This window comes from Salmo salar, chromosome 05 (assembly GCF_965601325.2).
Source record: "Salmo salar chromosome 05, fSalSal1, whole genome shotgun sequence".
Lineage (NCBI taxonomy): Eukaryota > Metazoa > Chordata > Actinopteri > Salmoniformes > Salmonidae > Salmo > Salmo salar.
In genome coordinates, this window is record NC_138295.1 from 14,737,858 (window position 1) to 14,758,529 (window position 20,672).

The 20,672-nt window shown below is 45.2% G+C and overlaps 1 protein-coding gene across 2 annotated transcripts in view; it reads left to right on the plus strand.

Annotated features, from left to right (window-relative positions):
• Positions 1 to 4,033: 4,033 nt before the first annotated feature.
• The window catches only part of LOC106604260 (actin-binding LIM protein 3), a 235,799-nt gene continuing 219,160 nt past the window's right edge, over positions 4,034 to 20,672 (plus strand). For both annotated transcript variants that reach the window (XM_082975060.1, XM_082975061.1), the window contains exon 1: positions 4,034 to 4,509. In XM_082975060.1, the coding sequence (XP_082831186.1) occupies positions 4,497 to 4,509 (13 nt within the window). In that variant the 5' untranslated portion in view covers positions 4,034 to 4,496. The remainder of the gene's footprint in view (positions 4,510 to 20,672) is intronic.

Below are 20,672 nucleotides of genomic sequence, written 5' to 3' on the forward strand. Positions count from 1 at the left end.
CAGGACTTCTACTTCAACAACAAATGTTGTTTTGGTTCGAAATAATCCATAGTTATATTGAAATAGCTCCGTTTTGTTCGTGCGTTGAGGTCCCTATCCAAAGGGTGACACGCGGGCGCATTTCGTGACAAAATATTTCAAAATATTCCATTACCGTACTTCGAAGCATGTCAAACGCTGTTTAAAATCAATTTTTATGCAATTTTTCTCGTAAACTTGCGATAATATTCCAAACGGACGACGGTATATTCATTCATAGACTGAAAGAAAAACATGGAGTCCTCTCGTGGACGCGCACTGCAGTGTCAGTGTTCTCAGCCTGACCACTCACAAAAACTCCTGCTTTTTTTCGCCCAGAGACTGCAGAGAAGTCATTCCACTTTCTGGCGCCTTCTGAGAGCCAATGGAAGCCTTAGAAAATGTCACGTTACAGCAGAGATGCTGTATTTTTGATAGAGATGCCCTAGAAGTAGAACAAATTGTCAGACAGGGCACTTCCTGTATGGAATCTTCTCAGGTTTGGCCTGCCATATGAGTTCTGTTATACTCACAGACACCATTCAAACAGTTTTAGAAACTTTAGAGTGTTTTCTATCCAAATCCACTAATTATATGCATATTCTCGTCTCTGGGCAAGAGTAGTAACAAGATTAAATCGGGTACGTTTTTTTATCCGGCCGTGCAAATACTGCCCCCTATCCCAAACAGGTTAACAAACTATAGTTTTGTCAAGTCGGTTAGGACATCTACTTTGAGCAAGACACAAGTCATTTTACCAACTATTGTTTACAGAAAGATTATTCCACTTATAAGTCACTGTATCACAATTCCAGTGGGTCAGAAGTTTACATACACTAAGTTGACTGTGCCTTTAAACCACTTGGAAAATTCCAGAAAATGATTTCATGGCTTTAGAAGCTTCTGATAGGCTAACTGACATCATTTGAGTCAATTGGAGTTGTACCTGTGGATGTATTTCAAGGCCTACCTTCAAACTCAGTACCTCTTTGCTTGACATCATGAGAAAATCTAAAGAAATCAGCCAAGACCTCAGAAAACAAAATTGTAGACTTCCACAAGTCTGGTTCATCCTTGGGAGCAATTTCCAAATGCCTGAAGGTACCACGTTCATCTGTACAAACAATAGTACGCAAGTATAAACACCATGGGACCACACAGCCGTCATACCGCTCAGGAGGAGACGCGTTCTGTCTCCTAGAGATTAACGTACTTTGGTGCGAAAAGTGCAAATCAATCAGCAAAGGACCTTGTGAAGATGCTGCAGGAAACAGGTACATAAGTATCTATATCCACAGTAAAACGAGTCCTATATCGACATGACCTGAAAGGCCGCTCATGCAAGAAAGAAGCCACTGCTCCAAAACCGCCATAAAAAGGCCAGACTACGGTTTGCAACTGCAAAGGGGACAAAGATCGTACTTTTTTGGAGAAATGTCCTCTGGTCTGATGAAACAAAAATAGAACAGTTTGGCCATACTGACCATTGTTATGTTTGGAGGAATAAAGGGGAGGTTTGCAAGCCGAAGAACACCATCCCAACCATGAAGCACGGGGGTGGCAGTATCATGTTGTGGGGGTGCTTTGCTGCAGGAGGGATTGGTGCACTTCACAAAATAGATGGCATCATGAGGGAGGAAAATGATGTGGATATATTGAAGCAACATCTCAAGGCAGCAGTCAGGAAGTTAAAGCTTGCTCGCAAATGGGTCTTCCAAATGGACAATGACACCAAGCATACTTCCAAAGTTGTGGCAAAATGGCTTAAGGACAACAAAGTCAAGGTATTGGAGTGGCCATCACAAACCCTGACCTCAATCCCATAGAACATGTGTGGGCAGAACTGAAAAAGCGTGTGCGAGCAAGGAGGCCTACAAACCTGACTCAGTTACACCAGCTCTGTCAAGAGGAATGGGCCAAAATTCACCCGACTTATTGTGGGAAGCTTGTGGAAGGCTACCCGAAACGTTTTACCCAAGTTAAACAATGCAAAGGCAATGCTACCAAATACTAATTGAGTATATGTAAACTTCTGACCCACTAAAAGCTGAAATAAATCATTCTCTCTACTCATATTCTGACATTTCACATTCTTAAAATAAAGTGGTGATCCTAACTGACCTAACACAGCAAATTTTTACTAGGATTAAATGTCAGGAATTGTGAAAAACGGAGTTTAAAAGTATTTGGCTATGGTGTATGTAAACTTCCGACTTCAACTTTATATGCCTAACTCTCCTTACTGGCAAACTGTAGGGCTTGGACAAACATGGAAGTGTTTGGGCTTGGACAAACATGGAAGTGTTTGGGTAAAGAATTTTGGCTGCCTCTCCCTTTACCCAGGAGTTATACCGAGGTACAGTGGGCTCCCAAATCAAATCCTGTTCAGGGCCCCCACGTAGCTTCAGTTGTTTTGATCTGTCAGGGCCCCCACATAGCTTCAGTTCTTTTGATCTGTCAGGGCCCCAGCATAACTTCAGTTGTTTGATCTGTCAGGGCCCCCACATAGCTTCAGTTGTTTGATCTGTCAGGGCCCCCACATAGCTTCAGTTGTTTTGATCTGTCAGGGCCCCCACATAGCTTCAGTTGTTTTGATCTGTCAGGGCCCCCGCATAGCTTCAGTTGTTTTGATCTGTCAGGGCCCCCACATAGCTTCAGTTGTTTTGATCTGTCAGGGCCCCCGCATAGCTTCAGTTGTTTTGATCTGTCAGGGCCCCCGCATAGCTTCAGTTGTTTTGATCTGTCAGGGCCCCAGCATAGCTTCAGTTGTTTTTATCTGTCAGGGCCCCTGCATAGCTTCAGTTGTTTTGATCTGTCAGGGCCCCCGCATAGCTTCAGTTGTTTTGATCTGTCAGGGCCCCCACATAGCTTCAGTTGTTTTGATCTGTCAGCATCAGTAAACTAGTCTCATCTCTTCACATGGCTCCAAACAGTAGTTTCAAAACAGTAGGTTCAAAACAGTAGGTTCAAAACAGTAGGTTCAAAACAGTAGGTTCAAAACAGTAGGTTCAAAGGAGCACTAATGTCCGGCAGGTGGCGACAACGTCATGAGGAGCGCAGCCCTGGCAGCTCCGATCAATCTCTGTACAAGCATGAGAAAGTAGGTGATTGGTGTCAGTAATACCATACCTGTATATATGAACCAATTCTGCTATGTGTATTATTGACATCAAATTGATGGGAATCTCATTCATGACGCTCACTTTATCTTATCATCATAAAGTGAAAGTAAAACTTTTTTTAGTTGCATATTTGATTTAAAAAATGAGGAAATTAACTTTTGTAATGATAGTTGTTTGGTTCAGTTTTACGAGCCCTATTTTTTGTCAGTGTTGGGGAGTAGTGAACTACATGAAGTTTAACTAGTAATTAATCTACATTAAGCAGTAGCTTGGTGGTAGTTGAAATAAATTCAAATCTTGGTAGTGATTTCAGTAGTTAATTACTTTTTTGCCGTGTAGCAGTATAGCTAACTACCGGAACTACATACAACCTTTTTTTGAAAAAATTAAATAAATGATGGGTGAAGTATAGGCAAGAATCTGCTTTCTTTTTCGTTATCAGACATTCATAATTCTCAATCGAAAAATATTTGTTCTGTGTTTAATAGGCTAAATTACACATTTGGTTAACATCTGACCCCATATGGATCTGTTGATCTTGCAATTTGTAGTTTATGACATTTTAGATATAAATATTATATTTGTTGTACTTTTTCAAGGTAAACTATATTTGTGTAGCTTTAGTTGTAGGTTAACTTCTTCCCGTGGGAAGTAATTGGTGGGTTGGTAAACTATGATTTCAGAGTAGCTTCCTCAACACTGTTGTTTGTTATCTAGGCTAATAAAGGTAACGATCCAATGAATATATTAGTGTGCACCATAGAATACTTCCAGAGGAGGGCGGTGTCATCCCTGGTATTCAACCGCGGAGATTAAATCCCAAACCGCAGGTGCGCCTGCTCTCCCCTCTCCCTTGACCTCAGAAAAAAACACGGTGATCGCTCCATGGTTTGATCGCGTGCCACACCGAACCTGCGCGCTGTGCTTCAGTGACGTCGCTCCATTGGAGCCTGCGGTTGGAGCGCGAGTTCTTTTCACATATCAACCCGGAGAGAGAGGAGAGCGAGCGCACGGCGGTGCCAGCCGTGGTCAGCGCTTTGAGAGAACACTGTGAAATCAACCGGGAGGGACAACATCCTAGACATGTAATGCGACTGTGCAACATTGTGTCTTTCCTGGCTGTCTGACGTTATTTTTCTGCTCAACCATTGAAGAGGAAGAGGTTTGTCGTTTACGTATTGGATTCCAGAGCACTGGGAACACCCCTGTCTCTATTTCTCTTTCTATTTCTCCCCCTCGGGTTGAAAAGTCACCAGAGTGGAAAGGATATTTCGGTTTATTGGAATTGTAGCTGCTCTGAAGATGATCTCCGGTGTTTTCTGGGAACATTGTCTTGGATGAGAACCTGTGAGCATCATGAGTACCAATGGTGAGTCCATTCCTCTGCGCCTCTCTTCTGTTCTCGAGGTTACTTTGAAGCCCCCGCTCTTCTCTAGTTTACTTTGAAGCGTCGCTCTCTGAGGAGGATACACAGATAAGACAATAAGATACAACAATAGAGAATAGACAGGTTTAGTAGCGTTCAATGGAAAATAAACTACAAATGCGCTTTAAATGTAATATTTTATTAACATACTCTATGTTCTAATTTACTCTGTATTGATTTGAAGTTATTCTCACAGAGCAGAAAGACAACGTTTCTCTGTTGCTTTCCTCTCTCTCCCCCTCACTTCAAGGATTCATCAATGCTTTGTATTAGCTCATCCTTTGTAGTATTTCTTGAATAAATGTCTTAAATTAGGCGACTGAGTGTGAGGATGGAGTACTGTGTGGGGGTTGTGTGGTATGTTGTTGTGGTTATGTAAAGGTTTAGGGGTCAAGGTAAGGGACTTCCTCCAGCAGTTGTTTGTCCCTGACATGTCAGGGCTTCTGTGTGTATGTCTGAATGGCAAACTGCGTCTCTACATAATAGTTCACATCATTTGACGTTAGAAATGTGCAGTTTGTCTTCTTAATTTCATAAAACAATCTATTCCCCCTGCTTATTATCATAATCATCTTCGTATTCATCATCATCATCAGACTCAGACATCACATACATCCACAAACCTGTTGTCTCCCTAGCAGAATAGCAAAGCTCATTGCAACCAGCCCCTGTCAGCCCTAGTCCAGCTCTACTCCAAGACTGGACAGATCAGCCCTAGTCCAGCTCTACTCCAAGACTGGACAGATCAGGCCCTGTCAGCCCCAGTCCAGCTCTACTCCAAGACTGGACAGATCAGCCCCTGTCAGCCCTAGTCCAGCTCTACTCCAAGACTGGACAGATCAGCCCCTGTCAGCCCTAGTCCAGCTCTACTCCAAGACTGGACAGATCAGCCCCTGTCAGCCCTAGTCCAGCTCTACTCCAAGACTGGACAGATCAGCCCCTGTCAGCCCTAGTCCAGCTCTACTCCAAGACTGGACAGATCAGCCCCTGTCAGCCCCAGTCCAGCTCTACTCCAAGACTGGACAGATCAGCCCCTGTCAGCCCTAGTCCAGCTCTACACCAAGACTGGACAGATCAGCTCTAGTCCAGCTCTACACCAAGACTGGACAGATCAGCTCTAGTCCAGATCTACACCAAGACTGGACAGATCAGCCCCAGTTCAGCTCTACACCAAGACTGGACAGATCAGCTCTAGTCCAGCTCTACACCAAGACTGGACAGATCAGCACCTGTCAGCCCCAGTTCAGCTCTACACCAAGACTGGACAGATCAGCTCTAGTCCAGCTCTACACCAAGACTGGACAGATCAGCACCTGTCAGCCCCAGTTCAGCTCTACACCAAGACTGGACAGATCAGCCCTAGTTCAGCTCTACACCAAGACTGGACAGATCAGCCCTAGTTCAGCTCTACACCAAGACTGGACAGATCAGCCCGTCAGCCCCATTTCAGCTCTACACCAAGACTGGACAGATCAGCCCCAGCCCTTGGGCCACAGATCTAAATGATCTGGAGACAGCTAATCTTACCAGGGCAGAGGCCATCCCACTGAAGGATGTATACACACACAGATCTCATATCAGCTGACTGTAGCCTGCGATGCCAGGGGCAATTGCCTGTCTTCGCAACACCACTGATCCCCAGCCAGCTGAGACCCCAGCAGCCACACAAACATACACAGGCCTCCCCCATGACCACTGCTTTGATAAGAGGAGCCTGTCTGCTAGTGTTGGGCTGGAACAGAACTCCAGAGTTCCCCCAGGCCAGGACCCACACTGCTGCACTGTCTTCAGTCTGTCCTGGTACTCTGGAATGTCAGATGACTTCTGTTCTCGCTCCTCTCCTCCCTCTTTCCTCCTCTTCTCCTTCCACTGCCATCACTGCACTTCTTTACTTTTCTCCCCCTATCACCCTCCACTTGTATCCTCCTTTCTCTATCCCTCTTTCTCCCTCCCCCTGTCGCCCTCTTTCTCTCTCCCCTTCCCTGTCTCCCCCTCCCTGTCTCCCCCTTCCTGTTTCCATCGCCCCTTCTCCCCCATCTCCATTCCCCCTTTCTCCCATCCCCTGTCTCGCCCTATCTCCATTCCCCCTATCTCTCCTGCCCAATGTCCAGGTCTGTATGATTGTATTATTATTATTAGACCTACATCATTCTTTCTCCTATTGGATGTCATTACATTATTCACTAATCATTATTCAATCTTAAGTCTCCCCCGTGTGTGTGTGTGTGTGTGTGTGTGTGTGTGTGTGTGTGTGTGTGTGTGTGTGTGTGTGTGTGTGTGTGTGTGTGGTGTGTGTGTGTGTGGGGGCGTGTGCAGGGGCGTGTGCACGTGTGCGTGTGCGTGCGTGAGTACAATTTCTCTGGAGGCTGTATAAATGTTTGGAGTTATTTTGTCAGCTGATGGGAGATGGAGGGGTTAGGTCACTATCTGTGGAGAACTATCACCAGAGAAACCTGCATGTGCTGTCTGCATGTGCACACACACACACCCTCTCAGCAGTGCGGGTGTAGAGTCAGCAGGCAGATGGTCGTGTGACGTGTCAGTGCTCTGGCTCCAGGCGTACACACACATCAGGGACAGTATCTCCTCATCTCCTCACCTCACTTCTCTTCTCTTCTCCTCACCTCTCATCTCCTCACCTCTCATCTCCTCACCTCTCATCTCACCTCCTCTCCTCTCCTCACCTCTCTCATCTCATCTCCTCTCCTCACCTCTCATCACCTCACCTCTCCTCTATCACCTCTCATCTCCTCTCGTCTCCTCTCATTTCCTCACCTCACCTTTCCTCTCCTCTCCTCACCTCTCATCTCATCTCATCTCCTCACCTCTCATCTCCTCACCTCTCATCTCATCTCCTCTCCTCACCTCACCTCACCCCTTCTCTCCTCACCTTTCATCTCCTCTCCTCACCTCTCATCTCCTCTCCTCACCTCATCTTTCATCTCCTCACCTCTCATCTCCTCTCCTCACCTCTCCTCACCTCTCTCATCTCCTCTCCTCACCTCTCCTCTCCTCTCCTCACCTCACCTCACCCCTTCTCACCTCACCCCTTCTCACCTCACCTTTCATCTCCTCACCTCTCATCTCCTCTCCTCACCTCTCATCTCCTCTCCTCACCTCTCATCACCTCACCTCTCCTCTATCACCTCTCATCTCCTCTCGTCTCCTCTCATCTCCTCTCGTCTCCTCTCATCTCCTCACCTCACCTCTCATCTCCTCACCTCACCTCTCATCTCCTCACCTCTCATCTCATCTCCTCTCCTCACCTCACCTCACCCCTTCTCTCCTCACCTTTCATCTCCTCTCCTCACCTCTCATCACCTCTCATCTCCTCTCCTCACCTCATCTTTCATCTCCTCACCTCTCATCTCCCCTCCTCACCTCTCATCTCCTCTCCTCACCTCTCATCTCATCTCCTCTCCTCACCTCACCTCACCCCTTCTCACCTCACCTTTCATCTCCTCACCTCTCATCTCATCACATCTCATCACCTCACATCTCATCTCCTCACCTCACCTCTCATCTCCTTACCTCTCATCTTCTCACCTCACCTGTCATCTCCTCTCCTCTATCACCTCTCATCTCCTCTCGTCTCCTCTCATCTCCTCTCGTCTCCTCTCATCTCCTCACCTCACCTTTCATCTCCTCTCCTCACCTCTCATCTCCTCACCTCTCATCTCTCCTCTCCTCTCCTCACCTCACCCCTTCTCTCCTCACCTTTCATCTCCTCTCCTCACCTCTCATCACCTCTCATCTCCTCTCCTCACCTCATCTTTCATCTCCTCACCTCTCATCTCCCCTCCTCAACTCTCATCTCCTCTCCTCACCTCTCATCTCATCTCCTCTCCTCACCTCACCTCACCCCTTCTCACCTCACCTTTCATCTCCTCACCTCTCATCTCATCACATCTCATCACCTCACATCTCATCTCCTCACCTCACCTCTCATCTCCTTACCTCTCATCTTCTCACCTCACCTGTCATCTCCTCTCCTCTCATCTCTTCACCTCTCCTCTCATCTCTTCACCTCTCCTCTCATCTCTTCACCTCTCCTCTCATCTCTTCACCTCTCCTCTCATCTCTTCACCTCTCATCTCTTCACCTCTCGTCTCATCTCTTCACCTCTCGTCTCATCTCTTCACCTCTCGTCTCACTTCACCTCTCGTCTCATCTCTTCACCTCTCGTCTCATCTCTTCACCTCTCGTCTCATCTCTTCACCTCTCGTCTCATCTCATCTCCTCACCTCTCATCTCCTATCACCTCCTCACCTGTCATCTCCTATCACCTCCTCACCTGTCATCTCCTCTCATCTCCTCACCTGTCATCTCCTCACCTCTCCTCACCTCTCCTCACCTCTCCTCACCTCACCTCTCATCTCCTCTCATTTCCTCTCATCTCCTCTTCTCTCTCATCTCCTCTCATCACCTCACCTCTCATCTCCTCACCTCTCATCTCATCTCCTCACCTCTCCTCACTGCTCATCAAATCAAATGTATTTATATACCCCTTCTTACATCAGCTGATATCTCAAAGTGCTGTACAGAAACCCAGCCTAAAACCCCAAACAGCAAGCAATGCAGGTGTAGAAGCACGGTGGCTAGGAAAAACTCCCTAGAAAGGCCAAAACCTAGGAAGAAACCTAGAGAGGAACCAGGCTATGAGGGGTGGCCAGTCCTCTTCTGGCTGTGCCGGGTGGAGATTATAACAGCACATGGCCTAGATGTTCAAATGTTCATAAATGACCAGCATGGTCAATTAATAATAATCATAGTAGTTGTCGAGGGTGCAACAAGTCAGTAACACAAGAGTAAGTGTCAGTTGGCTTTTTCATAGCCGATCTTTGAGAGTATCTCTACCGCTCCTGCTGTCTCTAGAGAGTTGAAAACAGCAGGTCTGGGACAGGTAGCACATCCGGTGAATAGATCAGGGTTCCAGCAGGTCTGGGACAGCAGGTCTGGGACAGGTAGCACGTCCGGTGAACAGGTCAGGGTTCCATAGCTGCAGGCAGAACAGTTGGAACTGGAGCAGCAGCACGGCCAGGTGAACTGGGGACAGCAAGGAGTCATCAAGCCAGGTAGTCCTGAGGCATGGTCCTAGGGCTCAGGTCCTCCGAGAGAGAGAGAGAAAGAAAGAAAGAGAGAATTAGAGAGAGCATATTTAAATTCACCCAGGACACCGGAAAAGACAAGAGAAATACTCCAGATGTGACAGGCTGACCCTAGCCCCCCGACACATAAACTACTGCAGCATAAATACTGGAGGCTGAGACAGGAGGGGTCAGGAGACACTGTGGCCCCATCCGATGAAACCCCCGGACAGGGCCAAACAGGTAGGATATAGCCCTACCCACTTTGCCAAAGCACAGCCTCCACACCACTGGAGGGATATCTCCAACCACCAACATACCATCCCGGGACAAGGCCGAGTATAGCCCACAAAGATCTCCGCCACGGCACAGCCCAAGGGGGAGCGCCAACCCATCACCTCACCTCTCATCTCCTCACATCTCCTCACCTCACCTCCTCATCTCCTCTCCTCTTTTCTCCACTTCTCTCTCCTCCCCTTAGGCCTGTTAGTGTTCTGTGCTGTTCTGTGTGCTATCCGCTACATTGGGTGAGATAGCCCAGGAGCTAGAATGTAATTACATTTAAGTTAGAATGTCTCTTCTCATCTGCTGCTCACTCTGTATCTCATGGTCAGTGGGTTGGTGCCATGTGTCTTTTGGTGTGTGTGTTTCTGTGGGTGTGTGTGTTGTGTGTGTGTTCCCTCTTCTCTATCTGGCTGAGGAGACCAGTTAGAGAGCAGCAGGTTATTCGCTGGTGGAGTTTCTCACTCTGTCACACAACTACACAAAATCTCACTCCATCTCTCTGTCACTCTCATTCTCTTTCTTGCTCTGAGAGACCTGATATCTTATTAGTCCTCTCTCTCTCTCTCTCTCTCTCTCTCTCTCTCTCTCTCTCTCTCTCTCTCTCTCTCTCTCTCTCTCTCTCTCTCTCTCTCTCTCTCTCTCTCTCTCTCTCTCTCTCTCTCTCTCTCTCTCTCTCTCTCTCTCTCTCTCTCTCTCTCTCTCTCTCTCTCTCTCTCTCTCTCTCTCTCTCTCTCTCTCTCTCTCTCTCTCTCTCTCTCTCTCTCTCTCTCTGTGTGTTTGTTTTTGAGTGTCTACTCTCCTTTACTTTTTCACCTGTTTCACGGTCTAATTTTCTCTCTCTTTCTTCTGGAAGAATAATCAACCGCATAAAGAACAAAAGAGTAGGAAAAAGAAAACACCAGAAACAGATGTTTTGGGAGATGAATAGAGTTGTCAGTATCAGGCACCTGTTAGCTGGAGCTTTACCTCTTATATAACACCTGTTAGCTGGAGCTTTACCTCTTATATAACACCTGTTAGCTGGAGCTTTACCTCTTATATAACACCTGTTAGCTGGAGATTTACCTCTTATATAACACCTGTTAGCTGGAGATTTACCTCTTATATAACACCTGTTAGCTGGAGCTTTACCTCTTATATAACACCTGTTAGCTGGAGCTTTACCTCTTACATAACAGGCTTCAGCTCGTCTACTCTGAAGAAACTTCATTTACCAACCATAGAGTTACATCTAGAGGATTACACCAGCTCAGTGACGTGTGTGTTGTCATTACATCTAGAGGATTACACCAGCTCAGTGACGTGTGTGTTGTCATTACATCTAGAGGATTACACCAGCTCAGTGACGTGTGTGTTGTCATTACATCTAGAGGATTACACCAGCTCAGTGACGTGTGTGTTGTCATTACATCTAGAGGATTACACCAGCTCAGTGACGTGTGTGTTGTCATTACATCTAGAGGATTACACCAGCTCAGTGACGTGTGTGTTGTCATTACATCTAGAGGATTACACCAGCTCAGTGACGTGTGTGTTGTCATTACATCTAGAGGATTACACCAGCTCAGTGACGTGTGTGTTGTCATTACATCTAGAGGATTACACCAGCTCAGTGACGTGTGTGTTGTCATTACATCTAGAGGATTACACCAGCTCAGTGACGTGTGTGTTGTCATTACATCTAGAGGATTACACCAGCTCAGTGACGTGTGTGTTGTCATTACATCTAGAGGATTACACCAGCTCAGTGACGTGTGTGTTGTCATTACATCTAGAGGATTACACCAGCTCAGTGACGTTTGTGTTGTCATTACATCTAGAGGATTACAGCATAATGGTGACTTAGCCTGTTAGGGCTAGGGGGCAGTATTTGCACGGCTGGATCAAAAAATGTACCCGATTTTAATCTGGTTACTAATCCTACCCAGTAACTAGAATATGCATATACTTATTATATATGGATAGAAAACACCCTAAAGTTTCTAAAACTGTTTGAATGGTGTCTGTGAGTATAACAGAACTCATTTGGCAGGCAAAACCCTGAGACAGATTCTGACAGGAAGTGGATACCTGATGTGTTGTATTACCTTTAAACCTATGCCATTGAAAAACACAGGGGCTGAGGAATATTTTGGCACTTCCTATTGCTTCCACTAGATGTCACCAGCCTTTACAAAGTGTTTTGAGTCTTCTGGAGGGAGATCTGACCGAACAAGAGCCATGGAACGATGATGGCCCATTAGACACCTGGCGCGCGAGTTCATGTTGGGTACCCTCGTTCCAATACGTTATAAAAGAGAATGCATTCGTCCACCTTGAATATTATTCATGTTCTGGTTAAAAAAGGCCCTAATGATTTATGCTATACAACGTTTGACATGTTTGAACGAACGTAAATATATTTTTTCCCCTCGTTCATGAAGTGAAGTCCGGCGGGCTTAGATCATGTGCTAACAAGACGGAGATTTTGGACATAAATGATGAGCTTTTTTGAACAAAACTACATTCGTTATGGACCTGTGATACCTGGAAGTGACATCTGATGAAGAGAATCAAAGGTAATGGATTATTTACATAGTATTTTCGATTTTAGATCTCCCCAACATGGCGGCTAGTCTGTATCGCAACGCGTATTTTTCTGGGCGCAGTGCTCAGATTATTGCAAAGTGTGATTTCCCAGTAAGGTTATTTTTAAATCTGGCAAGTTGATTGCGTTCAAGAGATGTAAATCTATAATTCTTTAAATGACAATATAATATTTTACCAATGTTTTCTAATTTTAATTATTTAATTTGTGGTGCTGACTTGAATGCCGGTTATTGGAGGGAAACGATTTCCTGAACATCAACGCCACAGTAAAACGCTGTTTTTGGATATAAATATGAACTTGATAGAACTAAAAATGCATGCATTGTCTAACATAATGTCCTAGGAGTGTCATCTGTTGGAGATTGTAAAAGGTTAGTGCATAATTTTAGCTGATTTTATGGTTTTGGTGACGCCTGTCTTTGACTTGACAAAACATTACACACAACTCTTGTAAATGTACTGTCCTAACATACTCTAAATGTATGCTTTCGCCGTAAAACCTTTTTGAAATCGGAACACGTGGTTAGATTAAGGAGATGTTTATCTTTCAAAGGGTGTAAAATAGTTGTATGTTTGAAAAATTTGAATTTTGACATTTATTTGGATTCAAATTTGCCGCTCTTGAAATGCACCTGCTGTTGATGGAGTGCACCACGGGTGGGACGCTTGCGTCCCACCTAGCCCATAGAGGTTAACTGAGGACTGTTACCAGTCTCTGGGATGTTGGTCAGCATCGGTTGGTTAACTGAGGACTGTTACCAGTCTCTGGGATGTTGGTCAGCATCAGTTGGTTAACTGAGGACTGTTACCAGTCTCTGGGATGTTGGTCAGCATGTGAGTTCTGTCTATCTACTAGAGACAATTTTACCCTCCTCTCTCTCCGTAGAGTGACATGGTCTGTCCGTGATGTCAATGGACTAGGGTTGCACATTTTGTGGAATATTCACAGGTGGAAACTTTCCGTGGGAATTAACGGGAATATATGGGAATTAACGGAAATATATGCAAATTAATATTATTACCATTTAAATGTAGATGTTTTTTGCATTGGATATATTTACCATGTCATATGGATACAGAAACATACACCTTTTACCTTATCATAAGTAGACATAATTGCAAATGATTAAATCCTTCCAACAGAAATAATAATTTTAAAAAATTGTTACGAATTGAACTTAAATTAAATGAGCTGACTCTTCACATGGAATGATTCCCTGAACAACAAAAGAAAGGGAATATTAAATGATCCCCAATGATCCATTGCATCTCCCAAAAATGTTTTCAACGTACAATTATAAAATGATTGTCTAGAAACTAAAGCTTTGGTAGTCTTCCTCTTAGGCTTCCATGCCTTCTCCCTGAATGTCCTCAATGTCCACCTCTTGAACATCAGACTCTGAGACCTCATCTTCACTGTCACTTTCCAACCTTGTTGAGGATGGCTCGTTGTCAGGCTCAAAAGCCTCAAATTTGCCCGGATGGCCACCAATTTTTCAACCCTTGTATTGGTCAACCTGTTGCATGCTTTGGTGTGTGTGTGTGTTCCCAAGCAAGGACCAGTTGCGCTCTGAGACGGCTGATGTTGGTGGGATTTAGAGGATGATGGAGGCAACAGGGGAAAGAGCCTCAAATCCACAAAGTCCCTTCCACCAGGTGGCTGATGAGATATGTTGGCACGACTGCCATATTGCATCTCCATCCCAAAGCCCTTGCTTAGAAGTGTACTTCGCCAGACTGCCAAGAACCTTGCCCTCATCCAAGCCAAGGTGGCGAGACACGGTAGTGATGACACCATAGGCCTTGTTGATCTCTGCACCAGACAGGATGCTCTTGCCAGCATACTTGGGGTCCAACATGCACAGTGAGGGGGAAAAGTATTTGATCCCCTGGTGATTTTGTATGTTTGCCCACTGACAAAGAAATTATCGGTCTATAATTTTAATGGTAGGTTTATTTGAACAGTGAGAGACAGAAAAACAAAAAAAAAATCCTGAAAAACGCATGTCAAAAATGTTATAAAATGTTTGCATTTTAATGAGGGAAATAAGAATTTGACCCCTCTGCAAAACATGACTTAGTACTTGGTGGCAAAACCCTTGTTGGCAATCACAGAGGTCAGACGTTTCTTGTAGTTGGCCACCAGGTTTGCACACATCTCAGGAGGGATTTTGTCCCACTCCTCTTTGCAGATCTTCTCCAAGTCATTAAGGTTTCGAGGCTGACGTTTGGCAACTCAAACCTTCAGCTCCCTCCACAGATTTTCTATGGGATTAAGGTCTGGAGACTGGCTAGGCCACTCCAGGACCTTAATGTGCTTCTTCTTGAGCCACTCCTTTGTTACCTTGGCTGTATGTTTTGGGTCATTGTCATGCTGGAATACCCATCCATGACCCATTTTCAATGCCCTGGCTGAGGGAAGGAGGTTCTCACCCAAGATTTGACGGTACATGGCCCCGTCCATCGTCCCTTTGATGCGGTGAAGTTGTCCTGTCCCCTTAGCAGAAAAACACCCCAAAGCATAATGTTTCCACCTCCATGTTTGACGGTGGGGATGGTGTTCTTGGGGTCATAGGCAACATTCCTCCTCCTCCAAACACGGCGAGTTGAGTTGATGCCAAAGAGCTCCATTTTGGTCTCATCTGACCACAACACTTTCACCCAGTTGTCCTCTGAATCATTCAGATGTTCATTGACAAACTTCAGACGGGCATGTATATGTGCTTTCTTGAGCAGGGGGACCTTGCGGGCACTGCAGGATTTCAGTCCTTCACGGCATAGTGTGTTACCAATTGTTTCCTTGGTGACTATGGTCCCAGCTACCTTGAGATCATTGACAAGATCCTCCCGTGTAGTTCTGGGCTGATTCCTCACCATTCTCATGATCATTGCAACTTCACGAGGTGAGATCTTGCATGGAGTCCCAGGCCGAGGGAGATTGACAGTTCTTTTGTGTTTCTTCCATTTGCGAATAATCGCACAAACTGTTGTCACCTTCTCCCCAAGCTGCTTGGCGATGGCCTTGTAGCCCATTCCAGCCTTGTGTAGGTCTACAATCTTGTCCCTGACATCCTTGGAGAGCTCTTTGGTCTTGGCCATGGTGGAGAGTTTAGAATCTGATTGATTGATTGCTTCTGTGGACAGGTGTCTTTTATACAGGTAACAAGGTGAGATTAGGAGCACTCCCTTTAAGAGTGTGCTCCTAATCTCAGCTCGTTACCTGTATAAAAGACACCTGGGAGCCAGAAATCTTTCTGATTGAGAGGGGGTCAAATACTTATTTCCCTCATTATAATGCAAATCAATTTATAACATTTTTGACATGCGTTTTTCTGGATTTTTTGTTGTTTTTCTGTCTCTCACTGTTCAAATAAACCTACCATTAAAATTATAGACTGATCATTTCTTTGTCAGTGGGCAAACGTACCAAATCAGCAGGGGATCAAATACTTTTTTCCCTCACTGTATGCTGCGGTGTGTATGAGCTTCAGGCAGAAGTCTTCACGCTCTCTGATGTATTTCAGAACTGCACTTTTCTCTGCTTGGAGTAACAGTGAAGTGGACAGGGAAGTACAGATTTATTCTCTTACATCTGCAAGCAGAGTCTCAACATCAGACAGGATGGCATTGTTTCCATAAATCCGTGCATTTCAGGAGTTTCAGGCTGCTTACCATTCTCTCCCAAAATACATCATCCAGGAGGATCCTCTTGATGGGGCTGTCCATATCGGCAGACTGTGATATGTCTATTTCTTGGAGAGACTCCTTCCCCTCCAGGAGACTGTCAAACATGATGACGACATCACCCCAACGGGTGTTGCTGGGCAGCTTCAATGTGGTGCTCTTATTCTTCTCACTTTGCTTGGTGAGGTAGATTGCTGCTGTAACTTGATGACCCTTCACATACCTAACCATTTCCTTGGCTCTCTTATAGAATGTATCTATTGTTTTCAGTGCCATGATGTCCTTGAGGAGCAGATTCAATGCATGAGCAGCACAGCCAATGGGTGTGATGTGAGGGTATGACTCCTCCACATGTTTGCAGCATTGTCTGTCACCAGTGCAAATACCTTCTGTGGTCCAAGGTCATTGATGACTGCCTTCAGCTCATCTGCAATGTAGAGACCGGTGTGTCTGTTGTCCCTTGTGTCTGTGCTCTTGTAGAATACTGGTTGAGGGGTTGAGATGATGTAGTTAATTATTCCTTGCCCATGAACATTCGACCACCCATCAGAGATGATTGCAATACAGTCTGCTTTCTCTATGATTTGCTTGACCTTCACTTGAACTCTGCATCCAGCAAATGAGTAGATAAAGCATGTCTGGTTGGAGGGGTGTATGCTGGGCGAAGAACATTCAGAAATCTCTTCCAATACACATTGCCTGTGAGCATCAGAGGAGAACCAGTTGCTTACACAGCTCGAGCAAGACATTCATCAGCATTTCTCTGACTACGTTCCTCCATTGAGTCCAAAAAACTTCCAGGAGGACCATGAGTTGTTGCTATCGATAAGGTGTCTGATTCATTATTTTCACCTCGAATAGAAGTAGAGGGACTTTTGACAGATGTTGCTTGCTGTGAGTGCTGAGGGAACTTTATGCACTTGGCCAGATGATTCTGCATCTTTGTTGCATTCTTCACATATGAGTTGGTGCAGTATTTACAAATGTACACAGCTTTTCCTTTTCCTTCTACATTCACCTGTTCACCTGACCTAGAATTCCTTACAATTAAATGCTGACCGCATTATCTACCAAGAGAATTCTCTTCGATTATAATCACAGTCATGTATATCCTCCCCAAGCAGACATGTCGACGGCCCTGAAAGAACTTCATTGAACTCTATGTAAACTAGAAACCACATATTCTGAGGCTGAATTTATTGTAGCTGGGGATTTTAACAAGGCTAATCTGAAAACAAGGCTCCCTAAATTTTATCAGCATATCGAATGCGCGACCCGGGCTGGCAAAACCCTGGATCATTGTTATACTAACTTCCGCGACACATACAAAGCCCTCCCCCGCTCTCCTTTCGGGAAATCTGACCACGACTCCATTGTGTTGCTCCCAGCCTATAGACAGAAACTAAAACAGGAAACGCCCGTGCTCAGGTCTGTTCAATGCTGGTCCGACCAATCGGATTCCATGCTACAAGATTGCTTCAATCACGTGGACTGGGGTATGTTCCACATAGCGTCGGACAACAACATTGATGAATACGCTGATTCGGTGACCAAGTTTATTAGCAAGTGCATCGGTGATGTTGTACCCACAGCAACTATGAAAACATTCCTCAACCAGAAACCGTGGATTGATGGCAGCATTTGCGCAAAACTGAAAGCGCGAACCACGGCTTTTAATCACGGCAAGGTGACCAGAAACATGACCAAATACAAAAAGTGTAGCTATTCCCTCCGCAAGGCAATCAAACAAGCTAAGCATCAGTATAGAGACAAAGTAGAGCCGCAATTCAACAGCTCAGACATGAGAGGTATGTGGCAGGGTCTACAGTCAATCACGGACTACAAAAAGAAAACCAGCCCCGTAGCGGACCACAATGTCTTGCTCCCAGACAAACTAAACAACTTCTTTGCTCGCTTTGAGGACAATACAGTGCCACCGACATGGACCACTACCAAATCCTGTGGGCTCTCCTTCACTGCAGCCAACGTGAGTAAAACATTTAACCTGTTTGGGATAGGGGGCAGTATTTTCACGGCCGGATAAAAAACGTACCCGATTTAATCTGGTTACTACTCCTGCCCAGAAACTAGAATATGCATATAATTAGTAGATTTGGATAGAAAACACTCTAAAGTTTCTAAAACTGTTTGAATGGTGTCTGTGAGTATAACAGAACTCATATGGCAGGCCAAAACCTGAGAAGATTCCATACAGGAAGTGCCCTGTCTGACAATTTGTTCTCCTTCTGTGGCATCTCTATCGAAAATACAGCATCTCTGCTGTAACGTGACATTTTGTAAGGCTTCCATTGGCTCTCAGAAGGCGCCAGAAAGTGGAATGACGTCTCTTCAGTCTCTGGGCAAAAAACAGCAGGAGTTTTTGTGAGTGGTCAGGCAGGGAACAATGACACTGGAGATGCGCGTCCACGAGATGACTCCATTCTTTCACCTGTACAATACAACGTCGCCCGGTTGGAATATTATCGCTATTTTACGAGAAAAATAGCATAAAAATTGATTTTAAACAGCGTTTGATATGCTTCGAAGTACGGTAATGGAATATTTTGACATTTTTTGTCACGAAATGGGCTCGCGTGTCACCCTTCGGATAGTGACTTGAACGCACGAACAAAACGGAGGTATTTGAATATAACTATGGATTATTTGGAACCAAAACAACATTTGTTGTTGAAGTAGAAGTCCTGGGAGTGCATTCTGACGAAGAACAGCAAAGGTAATCCAAATTTTCTTATAGTAAATCTGAGTTTGGTGATGGCCAAACTTGGTGGGTGTCAAATTAGCTAGCCATGATGGCCGGCCTATGTACTCAGAATATTGCAAAATGTGCTTTCGCCGAAAAGCTATTTTAAAATCTGACACCGCGATTGCATGAAGGAGTTCTGTATCTATAATTCTTTAAATAATTGTTATGTTTTTTGTCAACGTTTATCGTGAGTAATTTAGTAAATTCACCAGAAGTTTGCGGTGGGTATGCTAGTTCTGAACATCACATGCTAATGTAAAAAGCTGTTTTTTGATAGAAATATGAACTTGATTGAACAAAACATGCATGTATTGCATAACATAATGTCCTAGGAGTGTCATCTGATGAAGATCATCAAAGCTTAGTGCTGCATTTAGCTGTGGTTTTGGTTTTTGTGACATATATGCTTGCTTTGAAAATGGCTGTGTGGTTATTTTTGGCAGGGTACTCTCCTGACATAATCTAATGTTTTGCTTTCATTGTAAAGCCTTTTTGAAATCGGACAATGTGGTTAGATTAACGAGAGTCTTGTCTTTAAAATGGTGTAAAATAGTCATATGTTTGAGAAATTGAAGTTATAGCATTTTTGAGGTATTTGATTTCGCGCCACGCTCTACCATTGGATATTGGTGAGGCATTCCGCTAGCGGAACGTCTGTCCCTATTAAACGTGTTAACCCTCGCAAGGCTGCGGCCCAGATGGCATACCTAGCTGCATCCTCTGAGCATGCGCAGACCATCTGGCTGGTGTGTTTACAGACATATTCAATCAATCCCATTCTGCTGTTCCCACATGCTTCAAGAGGGCCACCATTGTTCCTGTTCCCAAGAAAGCTAAGGTAACTGAGCTAAATGACTATCGCCTCGTAGCACTCACTTCCGTCATCATGAAGTGCTTTGAGAGACTAGTCAAGGACCATATCACCTCCACCGTACCTGACACCCTAGACCCACTCCAATTTGCTTACCGACCCAATAGGTACACCGACGACGCAATTGCAATCACACTGCCCTAACCCATCTGGACAAGAGGAATACCTATGTAAGAATGCTGTTCATCGACTACAGCTCAGCATTCAACACCATAGTACCCTCCAAAGTCGTCATTAAGCTCAAGCCCCTTGGTCTCGACCCCGCCCTGTGCAACTGGGTCCTGGACTTCCTGACGGGCCGCCCCCAGGTGGTGAGGGTAGGAAACAACATCTCCACCCCACTGATCCTCAACACTGGGGCCCCACAAGGGTGCGTTCTCAGCCCTCTCCTGTACTCCCTGTTCACCCATGACTGCATGGCCATGCACGCCTCCAGCTCAATCATCGAGTTTGCAGACGACACTACAGTGGTAGGCTTGATTACCAACAACGACGAGCCAGCCTACAGGGAGGAGGTGAGGGCCCTCGGAGTGTGGTGTCAGGAAAATAACCTCACACTCAATGTCAACAAAACAAAGGAGATGATCGTGGACTTCAGGAAACAGCAGAGGGAGCAGCCCCTATCCACATCGACGGGACAGTAGTGGAGAAGGTGGAAAGTTTTTAAGTTCCTCGGCGTACACATCACGGACAAACTGAAATGGTCCACCCACACAGACAACCTCAGGAGGCTGAAGAAATTGAGCTTGTCACCAAAAACATTCACAAACTTTTACAGATGCACAATCGAGAGCATCCTGTCAGGCTGTATCACCACCTGGTAAGC